The sequence below is a fragment of the Zingiber officinale genome, chromosome 8A, assembly GCF_018446385.1.
Source record: "Zingiber officinale cultivar Zhangliang chromosome 8A, Zo_v1.1, whole genome shotgun sequence".
NCBI lineage: Eukaryota > Viridiplantae > Streptophyta > Magnoliopsida > Zingiberales > Zingiberaceae > Zingiber > Zingiber officinale.
In genome coordinates, this window is record NC_056000.1 from 64,426,402 (window position 1) to 64,444,173 (window position 17,772).

General features: G+C 37.8%; 2 protein-coding genes across 2 annotated transcripts; both read right to left on the reverse strand.

The window, feature by feature from the left end:
• Positions 1 to 1,413: 1,413 nt before the first annotated feature.
• LOC122010914 (uncharacterized mitochondrial protein AtMg00810-like) lies at positions 1,414 to 4,539 on the reverse strand. Its single transcript, XM_042567381.1, has 2 exons — positions 4,422 to 4,539; positions 1,414 to 1,829 (listed from the first exon to the last, which is right to left on the reverse strand). Exons 1-2 carry the CDS (start codon positions 4,537 to 4,539, stop codon positions 1,414 to 1,416), a joined length of 534 nt encoding a protein of 177 aa, XP_042423315.1.
• Positions 4,540 to 13,130: 8,591 nt separating this feature from the next.
• On the reverse strand, positions 13,131 to 14,030 carry LOC122010915 (probable CCR4-associated factor 1 homolog 11). Its single transcript, XM_042567382.1, has one exon. The coding sequence runs from the start codon at positions 14,028 to 14,030 to the stop codon at positions 13,131 to 13,133; it is 900 nt and encodes a 299-aa protein (XP_042423316.1).
• Between the last annotated feature and the right edge of the window lie 3,742 nt (positions 14,031 to 17,772).

Sequence of the window (17,772 nt, forward strand, 5' to 3'; positions counted from 1 at the left end):
ACTTGTATATATATACTTTTGGTGTCTTTTAAATATCCAATATCTCTTACCATCACACATAATATTTCAAAAGTGCGTCTATCCATTCAAAGCTCACTAATACAAGCAATATCAGATTCTTGAGTGAGTCTAAACACCCAATTCATTTTCTCAAGTTTTTTCTCTTCTTTGGTTTTAAGTGGAGGCCTCATAATATGCAAATGTAACAACAACAATCGGTACCACATAGCATATACAACACTGAACACGTTCACCATTGAAGCTATAATCTGAATATTTTGAATGACTTTGCGTCTTCTAATAGCAGTACAAATACGTGCCATTATCTTCTACATAGCAACAAAGAGAAATTAACATAAGGGGTTACATATAGAATAAGAAAACTCACTTAATTCAACCCCTATCTCACTCATTTTGAATCTATCCATTATTTATTTGATAAAATTAGATTAAAATGCAATCTATAATGACAATATCATAATAAAAAGACAATCCATTTTCAAAAGATACTGTCATTATCAATTTAATTCAAGTTGATCTCTTGGTTTATAGGTTGTCGCAATCTCAGAATTTAAAATGTTTCATTATTAGTTCTGGTTTTACTAATCACTCACTGCTTGGATTTGTAATGAATAAAAGGAATGGTGAGTATCCAGAATGTAAAACAAAAGATTGTTATGTTTTAAAACAAAACTAATGGCTACTATACTGGAGTATCCAGAAACAAAACTACACTAATGGCTACTATACTTGAGTATCATCTATAGAAATTGATGCCAAAGAAAAGTGGCCGTCTTTATTGATGAATCCAAAAAAAGGGTTGTAAGAAAATAAAGAATACAAAATCTTATATAGTGAATTATCAGAAAACCTAAACCCTAAATTTAAAATGTAAAAGACTAAATTGTCCTCAAGGCTATAAACAAATAATTCTAATTATATAATCTATTATCCCCCTCAAACTCACGATGCTATAGCCAGAAGCATTAAGAGTTTGTCAGATAAAAATCGGAAGCGCGAAGCGGAATAAGCCTTGGTAAACATATCGGCTATCTGCAGTGAGGAACGAACAAAAGACAATGTTTTAGTGTCAATATGTAGATGATGACGAGTGAAATGACAATCTATCTCAATATGCTTCGTTCTCTCATGGAAAACTGTATTACGCGTAATCTGAATGACACTCTAATTATCACAATGAAGAGCAGTAGGTTTCTGAAGAAAAATTCCCATATCTGCAAGCAACCAACGTAGCCAAACAATTTCACAAGTAGCGGTAGCCATGGCACGATACTCAGCTTCTATGGAGGATCTCGAAATAACATCTTGCTTCTTACTTTTCCAAAAGATAAGAGAATCTTCAAGAGAAATACAGAAGCTAGTGGTTGACTTACGATCCATAAGATCACCCGCCTAATCAGCATCAGAGTATGCACAGAGCTCTAATGAGGAAGTAGAAGGGAATAAGAGGCTCTGAAACTGAGTTCCCCGAAGATACCGAAGAATGCGAAGAACAGCAGCCCAATGAACTATGGTGGGTGCAGTGACAAACTGACTAACCACATGCACATCATATGCAATATCAGGACGAGTCATAGTGAGAAAAACCAAGCTTCCCACAACTGTACGGTAGAGGTTAGGATCTGGCAAAGGAGAACCATCTGATGGAGAGTACCTAACATTAGTCTCAAGGGGAGTATCAACTACCCTGTTGTCAGTGACGCGTGCATGCTCAAATAGATCAGGTATGTACTTTGATTGAGACAAGAGACAACCTTTAGGTGAAGAGGCGATCTCAATCCCCAGAAAATAGCGCAGTAAACCCAAGTCTTTCATAGAGAAACAACGAGCTAATTCAAACCTCAAAGACTCAATTCCATCAAAATAATTGTTAGAGCGTATACTAAAAGCCTAGCTTTTGTAAACATTTATTTTTGAAATAAAAGAATCACATTGGTCAAATGTCTATAATTATTTGTTAAATATAGTTGTTCAATTAATTTATAAAATAGATAACATGGTTTGTGGTGTCACACACAGAACATCATGTTATCATCTCTTTATAAATTATAAACAGTTGCTCACGACTAAAATGGAAAGGAACAAACCATTGGTAAAGTCGTAGTGTAATTAAGTATTAGTTTATCTTGATTAATAAATTACACTAGTACACTCTAAGTGTATTGAGTAGGACCATTTTAGGTAAGTTCTTTTTATACTGACTTAATAAAAGAACTAGACCTTAGTTATTATAGAAGTGTGTACTCTTAATCCTAATATAATAACAAGCATATATATTTAGTATCTATTTCTTTAACTTATCAAAGGGCGAGATTTAGTTTGATAAATCAATAGGCTCGATAAGTTGGGAAATGATATTACTTATAATGTGTGTTATTGATTATAGAAGGAAATTGTGCCCTAGTAATCTAGGTTGAGAATGTCCCCAAGAGGAGCTCATAAGGATTGTCATGTTAAACCCTGCAGGTGGACTTAATCCGACATGACAATGAGGTTGAGTGGTACTACTCTTGGACTTAGATATTAATTAAGTGAGTTGTCAGTAACTTACTTAATTAGTGGACATTCGTTATCTTAAACACAGGGAGACTAACGCACTCATGATAAGCAGGAGCCCATAATGTAATTTGGGATTGATGCGGTAGTGCAACAATAACTCTCTAGTGGAATGAGTTATTGTTGATGAACTTGAGTTGTGTCTTCGGGGCGAACGCGGGATACTCAAGCTCATCAGAAGGCCAAAACCAATTTCTCCTCTAGGTCTCTGTTGTAGCCTCATTAAAGCCTCAAGCCCATCCAAATAAAAGCCCATCTTGGTGTCCAAGAGAGGGCCGACCCAAGGCTTGGTGACCAAGCCAAGGGCTGGCCACCATCTCCTTAAGAGGGCCGACCCTCTTGCTTGGTGATCAAGCAAGTAGGGGCCAACCATAATTAATTTAAATAAGAGGAGTGTTTTGAATTTTTAAAATCTTCTCTTTGTAGAAAATTACAAGTTTTAAAAGAGAGATTTTAATTTTAAAAAGTTTCCTTATTTGAATTAGGCCACATGATTTAATAGAGAGTTTTAAAAGTTTTAAAACTTTCATTTTTTAACCATCTTCATGGTTTTAGAAAAAAGGTAGAGAAGTTTTAAAATTAAAATTTTCTATTTTTGAAAGCATGTTAAAAAAGGAAATTTTTGAAGAAAAGTTTTAAATTTTAAAATATGGTTTTAATTTTTTAAAACTTTCCTTTTTTAACATCCACTTTTAGAAAGAGAGCTTGTAAAATTTTATAAGAGGTTTTCTTCTTTTATAAAATTTTATAAAAAATATTTTTCTTCCTCTTTAAGGGGCCGACCAAATAAAATCAAACCAATCAATGATTTGGTGATTGATTCAATCAAGAGGAAAGAAAAGGGAAAATAAAAAGGGAAAAGGAAAAGCAAGGGGAAGATTTTAATTCTTCGCTTATTTGCCTTGGACAAGTAATATAAAAGAAGGGGTGAGGAGGCCTCATGAGATTATAACTCTTATTCTCTTGCTTGGTGATCCTCAAATGGCTGGCCCTCTCTCTCCCTATCTTCTCCCTTTGCTCTGTTTTTCTCTTTAGTGGTGGTGGTCGAATACTAGAAGGAGGAGAAGCTCTTTTGGGTGGTGTTCATCTTGGAGGATCGTCGCCCACACGACGTCCAAGGCGAGGTGAGGAATACAGCTGAGATCTTGAGGTCATTAGCTTGCAAAGAAAAGGTATAACTAGTAATTTCCTTCCGTATCATGCTAGTTATTTTTCTTTGTTAGAATTCCAAACACAAGAAGCATTAGATTCTAGTTTTTCGGATTTGCTATTCGAATTTGTGTTTTTTTTGTTTTTCGAATTTGTGATTTGATTGTTCTTTTTGGTTAAACCTAGAGTTATATAAGGAAATTAAATATTAGCTTTCCTTAAAAAGGCTTTGTCTAGGAAGTGGTGGTTGTTCACATATCCAAGAAGGCCTTGTATCTTGCCATGTTTAACCTAGAAGCCAATTTTGGAAATTAATATCTAATGAAATTTATAACGTAGGTGGATTTGAATCAATAGTGTTAAGTTCCGCTTGTGATTCAAATCTAAACCATTAAGAACAGAAAAGTTAAATTTGGAATTAATGATGTTAAGTCCATCTGCGATTCCTAATTTAACTTCTAAAGAACACAATAGGTTATTTAGGAAAGGTTCGACAATTGTACAAAATTTTTGTACAGTGAAACCGGTACGATCTTCCTAGGACTAACCAACAATAATCACCAGTAATTATCATATCATTCATATATAAAGATAAAAGTATACGACCTGCACGCGTGCACTTGACAAATAAAGCTGAATCATGATTACTAGGATGAAAACCAAGTGAGGTAACCACCGTGGAGAACTTGGCAAACCAAGCACGTAATGCTTGTTTGAGTCCATAGAGAGCTTTGCGAAGCCTGCAAACTTCACCAAATCGGTGAGCAACTCCAGGAGGAGGCACCATATACACTTCTTCTTGAAGATCACCATTCAAGAAAGCATTTTTAACATCCATCTGAGATATCTTCCATTGACGAACAAAGGCAACAACAATTAACATACGAACAGTGGTCATTTTGGATTACATAATTAGAATTATTTATTTATAGCCTTGAGGATAATTTAGTCTTTTACTTTTGTTCAACAATAATGGGCACTAAGACTTCCAATGTCCTTTTTCTTTGCAATAAGCACACTCATCACTAGAAACCTTCGAAGTCGATCTACTTTGATTATGTGGCATAGACCGCTGTGGTGCTGCAAAAATAGATGGCGTAGATGGTGCAACAGTTTTCTTATCAACCTGAGACTTAAGATGAATCTCCTCAGCTAGCAATTCATGTACTACTGAATCAATGGAAGGGAGAGGACTACGATGCAAAATTGTTCCATGCAATCCTTCAAAGTCATCACGAAGAGCCATCAAGAATTGGACCAGACGTTGCTCTTCTCTACGAGTGACATAAGCTGGGAATGCTTGCAATTCTGAGGATTCTGTGAGTGCTAATTGGTTCCATAGTTCCGATATGGCAGAATAAAAATCTTGGATCCCCATATCTTGCAGTCGAAGTGCACGTATATCTGCTTCTAATTGATATTGTTTGGCAAAGTTAGACTACGTATATAATCTTGCTAGATGATCCCAAACCTCTTTGGCTGTCTCGTACTTGGCCAACTGAGCACCAATGGAGTGTGAAACAGAATTATTGATTCATGTAATAATCTTCGCATTATTGGTCTCCCAAACATCAATGACTTTTCATAATCATCAGCATTAATGTCCGTAAGTTGAACTCACACACCTGAAATAAATTCCTATATAGATTTTCCTCGTAAAATTTTTTTCATAACATATCCCCCAATACGAATAATTTTTTCCATCCAATCGGACACTAATCGATTGAAGCAAATCTTCTGTTTGACCACTCATGATAATAGAACAAATTGTGTTCACGAATAACCGAACACCAAACAAAACCAAGTATTGCGAAAACAAAAGAAACTCAATCAAAACTATACGATTGCATCAAAAAAACTATGGATCGAATTAACAGTTCTTCAATCTAATTATCAGAAACATAGAGATGAAGGCTCTGATACCATGTAAAAATTGATGCCAAAGAAAAGTAGCCGACTTTATTGATGAATTCAAAAAACAAGGGTTGTAAGAAAATAAAGAGTACAAAGTCTTATATAGTGAATTATCAGAAAACCTAAACCCTAAATTAAAAAGGTAAAAGCCTAAATTTCCTTAAGGCTATCAAAATAATTCTAATTATATAGTCTAACATCATTGACAACATATATAGATTTTGAAACCATTAAAAAAAATCTTGAAACCATAACATCCTTAAACACCATGAGACCTCACTTAATCCAATCTCAATTCCAATCCCAAAAAATGAATAAAAAAATTGTTGATCCTTGCCATTGTTGAATAAGTGAACATGGCAATGGCTACGTTGCTGCTTGGTGGGGTAGCAACCACTCAGGAGGCTTCCTTGTTGGCTCATCAGCAGTGAGACCATCACCCCCTTTTTTTTGTGGAATGGGAAATAAAGGTTTAGGGTTAAGGGTTACCTTGAGCTTCCTAGCTTGCTGTGGAGTGGGGTGGCAGGGGAGGAAGATGAAGTCGAAGAGGAGGTGACGACAGATGCAGTCGAAGAGCCTAAGCTATCGTCGAAGAGGAGGCGATGACTTGCGCCGATGCCGTTGTCGTAGAGAAGTCGGGCTTAGGGAAAAAAAGCAAAACTTTTGTTGGGGAAAAAAAGACCGCCGAAGGGTTAAGAATCGGGAATCAATTCTAAACCGATGTGCTTAATTGGGTTTTGGTCATTCCAAATTATTTAGGAATGATATCAAAATTTTTTTTCCTAAACCCATTAACCAAACATTCTATATTACTATCATTCCATTCCCTTATTCCTAAACCCACCAACCAAACGCCACCTAATTTTAAAAATGGATTGAAAAATTGTTTATGAATCTATTTTCATTTGACCAAATGAAATTAATTTCAAATACAAATTTTATTTCTAATTTTGTTTTAAATCCGTCATTAGTCTATCTCAAATTACATAACAAATATTAATTTTAATATGTTTATAAAGACATTTATAATTCTGTTTATAAATTTTGTTTCAAATTCATTTATTTATAGATATGTATATAATTTTATTTTTAAATTTATCACTAAATTTATATTATTTTATATTTCTCATCTACATAATCCTTTCAACAATCACACATTTCAAACAAATTAAAAATATGCAAAACAATTCATTTCTAATGCAAAGAGTATCACATACAATTAATATTGAAATAAATAAGTATTCACATCATCTAAATATATTTAACCATTAATCAAAGATAAAGAAATTAATCTTTATTTCGCTTATCACAATGCTCACGGGGACCAGATTCTCCTGGATATAAATGATTTGTATATCCCGCCTCTTGGATCATCTTACGAATAAGCTCCTTTAGATTTTCTTCTCTTTGGCTACCTTCCTCGATAAGTTGTTCCTGAGACAATTCTTCCTCCATCCTTTTGCTAGTAGTACACATGTTTTCAATTTCTTGAGATAATTTTTTGTTCTTCTCATTGGAGCACATTTTATTGGAACTTCCATTGTATGATCTTCTAAAGCGTTGATTGTCTCTAAATGGGGGGGGGGGGGGGGGCGTAATCAAAGGATGCTGGGCTTCTGAGCTAGCCGCCATGTGTGCTTCCCGATTTACCCTAGTGGCCGGTGGGAAACTTCCGTGGGACCGGGCCGGTCACCCCAGACTCGACGTTACCCTGCTTGGTTAATCATTTTTTTTTATAAAGTGTTGATTGTGTCCAAATCCATACACCCTCCCCTTACATGGGTTGCCTACCACATCACACCATGATTTGAGATTAAATGAAGGCTGAGTAGATTGATTATCAACATTTTGTCTCTCTTTATATTGTTCTTGTTTGTATTACAATAACTTATATTAGAATTTGTTTAACAAATATAAAAACAAACAAGTAAGAATTAATACAAGATAATAAAAAATTAATAAATAATTAAATATATTGACTTACATTAACTTGAGTCGATTTGTTGTTTACAAATCCTCCAATACCTTGTTTTCTTTTATGCATTCGTTCAAAAACCTTAAATTCATCAATTGCTCGTCGCAAATCTTTTTTTATTTACAGTGACTCTCATTGTGCAACTAATACATGCATGGGATGAGATTCATATTAAACCCCATCAAGATAATCTTTTAGTAATTCAGATTACTTACCAAAATTCTTTCTAGTAATAGTGACCACAATAAGCATGTGTTGGAAATAAAAAAAGACAATTGTTATGAGGGCTAAATTGAATCAACATTGGTTAGTCGTAGTAGCACCCAAGAAAAAAACAAAAGAATCTCTACAATGTTCATGATAAAAGTTCATTTCAACCTAAAAAGTTTACCTACTCTTCAAATTTCTCAACAATGTTAGTATGTAGAGATTAAATGACAACCGGACAAACTCTAGAAGTCATTTTGCAGATGTAGCAAATTCAGAAGGATTCTTTGAAAACTCAAGTAAATTCAAGCCACCTACCAATCCATTTAAATATCCCATGCATCATTAGTTCGTGTATTGTGAACTGAAGAGAGGTATTGAAAGAATATGTTTTCACTAATTAAGAATAATGATATAAGGTGTATTTATATACATCATAAAGAGATAAATATAAGGAAACATATACAAAAGATATCCTAATATTTATGTACCATATATTTCAAGATATCCATAATAGGCCCGCTCAAGATGGTGAGCTCGTATAGACACCAATCTTGGAATAAAGAAGATGAAGTCGACCACTAGGAAGTGATTTCGTCAACGCATCAACTGACTGGTCAGACGACGAGACATGAGAGACATGAACTTTACCAGTTTGAACCTGTTCACGAACAAAATGATAATCCAAAGCAATGTGCTTCATGCGTGAGTGAAACATTGGATTTGCACAGAGATACGTAGCTCCAATGTTATCGCAATAGATAGAGGTTGTAGAGGCCACAGTGTCCACACTCATTTCATTAAAAAGAGATCGAACCCATTGTAGTTCTGCAGCAGTGCAGACAATGGCACGATATTCAGCCTCAGTAGACGACCGAGCAATAGAACCCTGCTTTTTGGAGCTCCAGGAAATTAGATTGGAACCGAGGAACACAATATAAGCACCAGTGGACGTGCAATCACCAATATCATCACCCCAATCTGCATCATAGTAGACATGAAAAGAGAGAGAGGAGTGTCGTCAGAGAATCAGATTATAAGAGCATGTACCATTAAGATAGCACAACAGACGCTTAACAACCCCGCAGTTAAGAGATGAGAGAGCGTGCATACACTGAGACAGTTTATTAATAGCAAAGACAATATCTGGTCGAGTAAAAGAGAGATATTGCAAACTACCAACTATTTGGAGATATAAAATAATGTCCACAGGAGGGGAGTCATCAAAGAGGTGCATGTTGGTGCAATATCCCTAAGTCAAGGTTGACCTGGTTGACTAAGCTTGAGTTGACTCAAGCTTGAGTCTCTATGTTTGAGTTTCGATGTTTGACAATACAAATAATACGTGGAGATTACAGGTGTAATCATCCGATTGGGGAGATTGCGAGAGCAATTCCCCTCTGGTTAGGGTTTGACCAGTCTGAGTTTGAAGAAGAGTCAAGTAGGTCAAGATTGACCGGATACTTGACTGGGAAGTCCTAGTGAGTGAAGCTAGGCAGAAAGAAAAATCCTGGTGAGTGAAGCCAGGTGAAAGACCTAGTGAGTGAAGCTAGGCAATTGGAAAATCCTAGTGAGTGAAGCTAGGTGAAAGTCCTGGTGAGTGAAGCCAGGCAGGTGAAAGTCCCGGTGAGTGAAGCCGGACAGTGAAAAAATCCTGGTGAGTGAAGCCAGGTGAAAATCCTAGTGGTTGAAGCTAGGTGAAAGTCCTGGTGAGTGAAGCCAGGCAGATGGGAAGTCCTAGTGAGTGAAGCTAGGCAGATTGAAAGACATGGTGAGTGAAGCCAGGCTTGTGGAAAACTAGGTGGGTCAAGGTTGACCGGACACCTGATGTTCGGAAGTTCAAGTAGGTCAAAAGATTGATCGGATACTTGGCAATAGGAAATCCAGATGGGTCAAGGATGACCGGATATCTGGTGGAAGGAAGTTCAAGTGGGTCATGGAGGACCGGACACTTGGCATGAGATGGTAAGTCCAAGTGGGTCAAGGTTGACCGAACACTTGGCGCGAGGAGAAAATGTCCTGATGGGTTAAAAGTTGATCGAGCACTTAGCGATTATAAGTCCAATAGGGAGTTGACATGGAACTAGGAAGTTCGGACGTAATGAACTTCCGAAGGCCATAACTTTTGACTCGGATATCGGAATGAGGTGATCTCAGATGCAAAATGAAGCTAATTTCAAGCTCTACACAGTTTTCTGGGTTTCAATCAATTGGTTGACGCGATTTCATGCAGAAAACGTCTGGATCGATTGGGTAATCGATCAAAACTTCCCCAATCGATTGGCCAATCTATTTGGAGAGTTTCTGAGTGAACAGTAAGCTTCTGAATCGATCAGTTGATCGATTGAAACCTCCAATCGATCGGTCGATCGATTGGAGCACTGGAAATCGCTCGAGAAGCCTTGAATCGATCGGGTAATCGATTCAGGGCGATTCCAGAGAGCACATAGGCACTCTGGATCGATCGGCCGATCAATCCAAAGCCTCCCCAATCGATTGGGAGCAATCCAATCGATTGGGATTTGACCTTGGCGCAGAAAAAGCCGTTGGTGAGCGTGTCTTCGGTACTTCTTCGATTCTTCTCCACGGGCGATCATAGCAGCTCTCCACAGCGATCCTTTCTTCCTCACCACCAGTTCTTGAAGGTTCTTGGAGGCACATCCAAGTCAAGAGGCGAGTTGCAATAAGAAGAAGAAGAAGCTAGAGTTTTATTGCAATCTTGTAAAATTTACTTGTATTTTGTTTCTTTCTTTCTTATTGTTGTATTGTGAGCTTGTAAGGCTTCTTCGCCGTTGGTAGTTATCGTAAAGGAGTGTTTTCATAGTGGAGGGTGCGTGAGTGTGTGGATCCTTGGACTAGTCACCTCTTATTGAGGTGGATACCAAGTAAATCCCTTGAGTTAGCGTTGTTGTGTTGGTTCTTGTATTTTCCGCTGCACATCATCACAAGAAGCAAGCAACGACAAGCATGAGATCGCGAAGATCTATTCACCCCCCCCCCTTCTAGCTACATTTCGGTCCCATCAATGCAGAGATGCGGATGTGGCCATAGGCGTTTGAACAAGTTTCGAGTTCGCCATATTGGTTTTGGTAAGAATATTAAGCAAATATTTCTTCTGAGAGAGACAAAGACCCCCTGGAGAGGAAACAACTTCAACACTTAGAAAGTAAGATAGAGTTCCCAGATCTTTGATAGAGAACTGAGCACCCAGCAAATAATGAATCCCTAAAGGGCATCAACATTATTCCCTGTAAGAATCAAATCATCGACATAGACAAGTAGATACATAGTGATACCTCCAAAGCAGAAACTAAATAACGATGTATCAGCAAGAGAGGCCATGAAGCTAACACTAATTAAAAAATGATGAAGTGCAGTGTACCAAGTGCGTGGCACCTGCTTAAGACCGTAAATTGCTTTGTTCAATTTGCAAACATAAGATGGAAAAACATAGTCAACAAACCCAGGCGGCTGGGCCATATAAACACAGTCATCCAATTGACCCTGAAGAAATGCATTATTCACATCTATCTGACGACGAGACCACCCTTTCGAAACAACACGGGATAAGTGAAGGTGGATAGTAGAGGGCTTTGCCACAGGACTGAAAGTGTCAGTATAGTCAAGACTTGGGCGCTGATGAAATCCCTTAGCAACTAGACGAGCCTTGTAGCAGTCAACAGAGCCATAAGACTTTCGCTTAAGCCGAAACAACCACTTACAATCAATGACATTCTGAGAAGTATCAGACTGGACAAGATCCCATGTTCCATTATGAAGGAGAGCATCGAACTCCTTATACATAGCCGCACGCCAGCGGGGATCCTTGAGAGCCACAGTATGTGTTGTAGGTTCAGATAGAGTAGCGTCAGTGATAGCGGTGAGACCAAAGCGAGGATGATGCTTGAATACATTATTTTTAGAACGTGTCGCCATAGGATGGGTGTTGGTGCTAGGAGCAGGCTGAACTGGAGGAGCAGGTGCAGGTGGAGCTATTGTTGTGGCTAGTACGACTGGTGAAGGTTCAGCAAGGAGAGGTTCAGCAGGTCGAATTCGGTAGGGACAGGCTAGTGAACAACCGGTGGTACGGGATGTGGGTTAAAGGTGCAAATATCGGAAGAATAAGCAACACGAGAATCCTCTAGAGTCATACTACACGGTGCTTCAGAAAAGAGTCTAGCAATAGAACTACCACTAGCAAAAGGAAACTTAGACTTGACAAGAATCACATGACGAGAGACATCAATTTTTCTAGAAGAGGACTCATCGTACTACTAGGCACTCTACGTAAGAGAGTAACCAAGGAAGACACAGGGTGAAGAACGGTGTGCATATTTATGAGAAGCATAGGGACGAAGCCTTTCTCTTCTAGTGTTTCCCTCAAATATTCTAGCTTAGCATTTACTCCTTCACGTGTCTCATCTACCAAAATAATATCATCTGCAAATAACATGCACCACGGTACTGTGTCTAATTCAACCAATCATTATCTGTGTGTCTATCTATTGGATTTAGTTCAAATCCGATCCAATTTTAATTTAGCGCTCTCACTTTGTGTTCTACATTTAATTTATCCATTTACTATTATATATTTTAATTTAATATTAACATTCCAAGTCACGATATAGTTTTTTATAAAAGTGGTACCAATTATGGATAGGTTAGGCCAAGAGTTTCTAAATATGTGACCAATTTCAATCTTCCAGTGACAAACGATGGTGAATCAATCAGTCAAAATAGCGGTGAGAATTTTTCAAAAATATACTATTAATATATATTTTTTTTAAATTCCAAAGGGAGCGGTCGCAACCTCTCCTCATAATGTAGCTACCTGGTGACACCCCTCTCATGTCCTCTCATTGGCCATCCTTCCCTTGTCCCGTAGGTGAGCAAAGCACCACTCAAATAAAATTCAGCATCAATTTTAAAATGATGACATCGTCATCTCTAGCGCGCCATTTCTATGCATATTAATAGCCTTTCAAAAGATCAATCATGCATGCAGTGTAGCATGTATTTGAGTATCGTTCAGAATTTGAACAGAGTATGATTATATTTAAGGCAAAGCAAAACAACAAGTACTACTCATGATCCAAAGAATTAATATTGACAATTTGTTTGCAAATCTGCAGACGATGCGACAACATGTAATCTGTACTTAAATACAAAATGATATGATGAAGCAATGGACAATTAATCCTGTGACAAACTAAGCTAATGCTGAACCACTATCAACTGTGATATATAAACCATGAACTCTATAATGCAGAACCCAAAAGCCACAGCTAGCTGGATTACTATATATATACTATTGCAGTTGGAGGTCGAAGAGTGTTCCCATGTGTTCTGGACGATGGATGAGTTGTGGATTCACACGAGAGGCGATTTGGTAGAACACCTGCCATGTTAATAAGCTATCGGAGCCGGACTGATGTCGAGAGCCCACTGCTCGCTCAACTCGGACGGTAGAGGCCACCCGCTCCAATCCTCCGTAAAGCCCAGGACAATGCTTGCAAAGGTGCTTCACATCGAACACCCTTTTGCCGAAAAAGAAGTGAACGAGGTGCAAGAACTCACGAACGGTCTTTGGTAATTTGCAGTCGCATGTCAGCATCTTCACTAGGAAGGCGAAGTCATAGGCGCCTTGGAAGGTAACCCAGGAGACGGGAGAAAAATGGCCGAAGGAAAGCAAGCCGGAGGTGGCCAAGTGCTGGGCGAATCTGCAAGAGTCGATGCCCCATACTTGATTCTTTTGGAAGTCGATGCCATTAGCCTTGAGCAGCTCGACGGAGGAAGGGGCGTAACGGTCGCGGCTGATGTCGAAGTCGCGGAAATTAAATTCCCACACGTAACGCACACAAGTGCCGTCGCTGTAGATGGCACATGGGAGGTTGCCGGCGGCGTCGGAGAGGGTGAGACCGACCTGGACGATGCGGAGGGCCTCGACGTTGGCGCGGATCAATTCGTAGCGCTGGGGGAGGGTGAGGGTGCAGTAGGGATTTTTGGAAGCGACGACGACGCCAGGATACTCGGTGTCCAATGCGACGAAGGGGTGGAAGGGGACGGCGGAGCGGATAAGGGCGAACTCCTCGTCGAGGTTATGAGCCCACACGGAGCGAACCTCGACTCTGCTGGCTCTGGCGCTGGCGTTGGCGGCGGAAGAGGAAATTAGCATATCGTTAACGTTGTTGACGACTGCGACAGCCATGATGATGAGTCTGTTTGATGATATTAGAAATACGAAAGTAGTGGAAGCTGGAGATCGAGGAGATGTTAGATTTCGATCGATCGAGTTGGAGTGGAAATTGAAGGGAAGGATCGGAGGAGTTTAAAAGGAAGTCAAAGCGAGAAAATCGCAAACACACTAAACAGAGTTAGTTCCTGCGAAGCGGCGAATTATTAGGATATATATATATATTATAATTAATGATGCTAAACGAGTTTTATCACGACTTTAAGTCAAGGATAAATCCAACAGCAATTAGCGAGATCAACTAGGTGTTTAGTATTAATTAATTAATTAATTAAAGTTGTTGCCATCGAATCATTCATTTTCTTTCTTAATTAAATTTCACGTGTAATTTCGTCATTATTTGCCTTTTGTGAAATTTCTACTCATTTGTTTTGGTTTTTAAAAAATAAATATTTTAACTCTGAACAATTTTTTTTATAAATCGTACACTTTTTCATTATATTTTTACTTACATATAATTAAAATTTAAATTCATAAATTACTAATATAGAATAACATTACTAATTAAAAAATAAATTCATTACATCAAATAAAAGATCTAAAAAATTATTGATTTTTAAAATTTACATTAAAAGAATTTATTTTAATTAAAAAATTCAGCATAATAGCTATCGCTAAAGTAGTTTCCACAAAATCCAGTATCAATTTTTACATATTTGGGGAGGGATGAGTAGGCTAAGCACGTAATTCTCTCGCAACTCTGAAGGAAGATTGAACAACACATCAATTTTGTCCTTATCTGTAGTAAATATATTAGCTGCTTTCAATACGTCACTACTAGGAAGGCTAAGGTTCATTAACTCAGTAATCACATCTTTCATTCTTTCTAAAGCCATTTTTTCCCAAAAATTCTCTTTTTCCATGACATTTGCAATGGTTGCAAAATTTGCATTAAAATCATCCACAAAAATACGAAATCCACTATTCATGTCCTGTAGTTGTGCCCCAATATCCAAGTGCGCTACTATTTTTTTTTCCTTTGAAACATTATCTCCACTTGTTAATGGTTGTTTTCGTTTTCTAGCTGACTTTGTTACATCAGTGTTGTGCAAAGTAGTTGGGGCTGATTCTAATTCAAAATACACATTATTGTCTTCTTCATACTCATTTGAAGAATGGTAGAATGCACCTAGATTTTCACCTCCACTTTCATCATTTTGATCAACGTAACTCTTAACTATGTACCCTTGAACAACAACGCCAATAGCTTTATCCCTTCCATAGACTAATTCAAGTTGATTCAAATATAGAAATTTGAAATCCCATATTCCTTTTTGTCTATTTGTGAGTCTATAAAATATAAAATATACATGATTGAAAAAAAAACATTAAGGAAATATGAAATGAAATATTTGAGAGAGTAAAAAATTTCAGACACAAATATATAAATTTACCTGGCAGTAGCTATCAAACCATTACTTTTCACATGCTATCTTTGCCTACACATGCCATTAATAGTATGAAATCTTGTCTTTCACCACTTGATCTTTGATTCAAGTTGAGGTGTAACTTCTTTTGTAAGAGTAGGGATTTTTCTTACCATTCTCCTATGCACCTTAGACATATAATTACTTTTAAAACCACCATCCGTCTTTCATGAAGAATTACAAGCCATGTCTTGAAAAGTTGCAATTAATACTTGAACCTCATTTTTTGTCCAGAAGCATTTATGTTTCCCACATCCTCGAACTCTTTGATCTTGCTCCATCCTAACATATAATAATATCAAATCATTAAAAGTAATGAGTAAAAAGGACCATGGTTACAAAAAAATGTAACATGTGATAACAAATTTATCAGGAAATAAAACTTATTCGATCAAAAATAATATATAGATAAAAATAAAACAAGTCCTGAAATTAATGAAAAACAGTTAAGTTCACAGAATAATTGTCTTCTTAAACATGACAAATATGTTGAAACATTCATGAAAATATAATAAAAACATCATAACATATCCCCTTTCCCACAAATGGTCAAGGATATGATCATTCTCTCCAATGTTTAAACATTTCAAGTGCCAATGTATTTCTAAAGTTGGTCTATTCTTTTGTTGGGGTGATACTTGTCACATATTCATCATCTTCAAAGTGTTCATCTTCCATGTCATCATCTTCTTCAAGTGGTTCCAACTCTTGTGGATCAAAAATCATGTACTTTTGAATCAGATTGTGTAAAAGCCAACATGCTAAAATAATGCACATTTGAGTTTCAATTGGGAAAAATGAGGGGGAAGTTAATATTTTCAATTGCCCTTTTAGCAACCCAAAGAATCTCTCAATCATATTTCTTGCCTTAGAATGTTTCATATTAAAATACTCTTCGGTTGTATGTGGTTGGTGACCGTGAAGCTCATTTAGATGGTACCGTTGTCCTTGAAAAGGAGCTAAAAAATCCATCCACATTACAGTATCCAGAATCCACCAAATAATAACAACCTTCAAGAATACAAAGACATCAGTGATGCACTGGATTTTCTGCTGAGTGCATCGGCCACTCTGTTGACTTTGCCTGGGTGGTAGAGGATTTCACAGTCGTAATCTTTGACCAACTCCAACCACCTGCGCTATCTCATGTTTAAGTCTTTCTGAGTGAAGAAGTACTTAAGACTCTGATGATCTGTGAAGATTCTACACTGAACTCCATACAAATAATGTCGCCAGAGTTTCAGTGCAAAAACCACAGTTGTCAGCTCAAGATCGTGAGTGAGATAGTTCTTCTCGTAGTCTTTGAGTTGTTTGGAAGCATAGGCTATGACTTTTCCTTCTTGCATGAGTACAGCTTCTAAGCCCATCTTGGAAGCATCACTGTAGATGTCGAAACTCTTGTCGCTCTGTGGAACAGTCAGAATGGGAGCACTAATCAATCTCTTCTTTAGCTCTTGGAAATTCTGCTCACATTTATCTGACCATTCGAATCTCTTGTTCTTTCTGGTGAGGGCTGTTAGTGGAGAGGCTATCCTGGAAAAGTCCTCCACGAATTTCCTGTAGTACCCAGCTAAACCAAGGAAGCTTCTGATCTCCCTGGCGTTCTTGAGTCTACTCCAGTTGTTGACCGGTTCCACTTTGGCTGGATCCACTTGAATACCTTTTTCAGAAATAATGTGACCTAAAAATGCCACCTGATTTAACCAGAACTCGCACTTTGAGAATTTAGCATAAAGCTGCTTTTGCTGAAGGGTCCGTGGTACTATCCTCAAGTGCGTGTCATGCTCCTCTGGGGTCCTTGAATAGACTAGAATGTCATCGATGAATACGATGACAAATTTGTCAAGATATTCTCTGGGCACCCTGTTCATTAAGTCCATGAGGACCGCTGGTGCATTAGTCTCACCAAAATACATGACTACAAACTTGTAGTGTCCGTATCTGGTTCTGAAAACTGTTCTGGGTATGTCTCTTTCTTTCACCTTCAGCTGATGGTACCCAGAGCGCAGGTCTATCTTCGAGAATACTGTTGCCCCTCTTTACTGATCAAATAAGTCATCGATCCTAGGAAGGGAGTACTTGTTCTTGATTGTCACTTGATTCAAAGCTCTGTAGTCTATGCACATCCGCATTGATCCATCTTTCTTCTTGATAAACAACACAGGAGCTCCCCAAGGTGAGTGACTGGGGTGAATGAAGCCTTTATCAAGTAGCTCCTGAAGTTGCTCTTGCAACTCTTTCAGCTCTGCTGAAGACATGCGATACAGAGC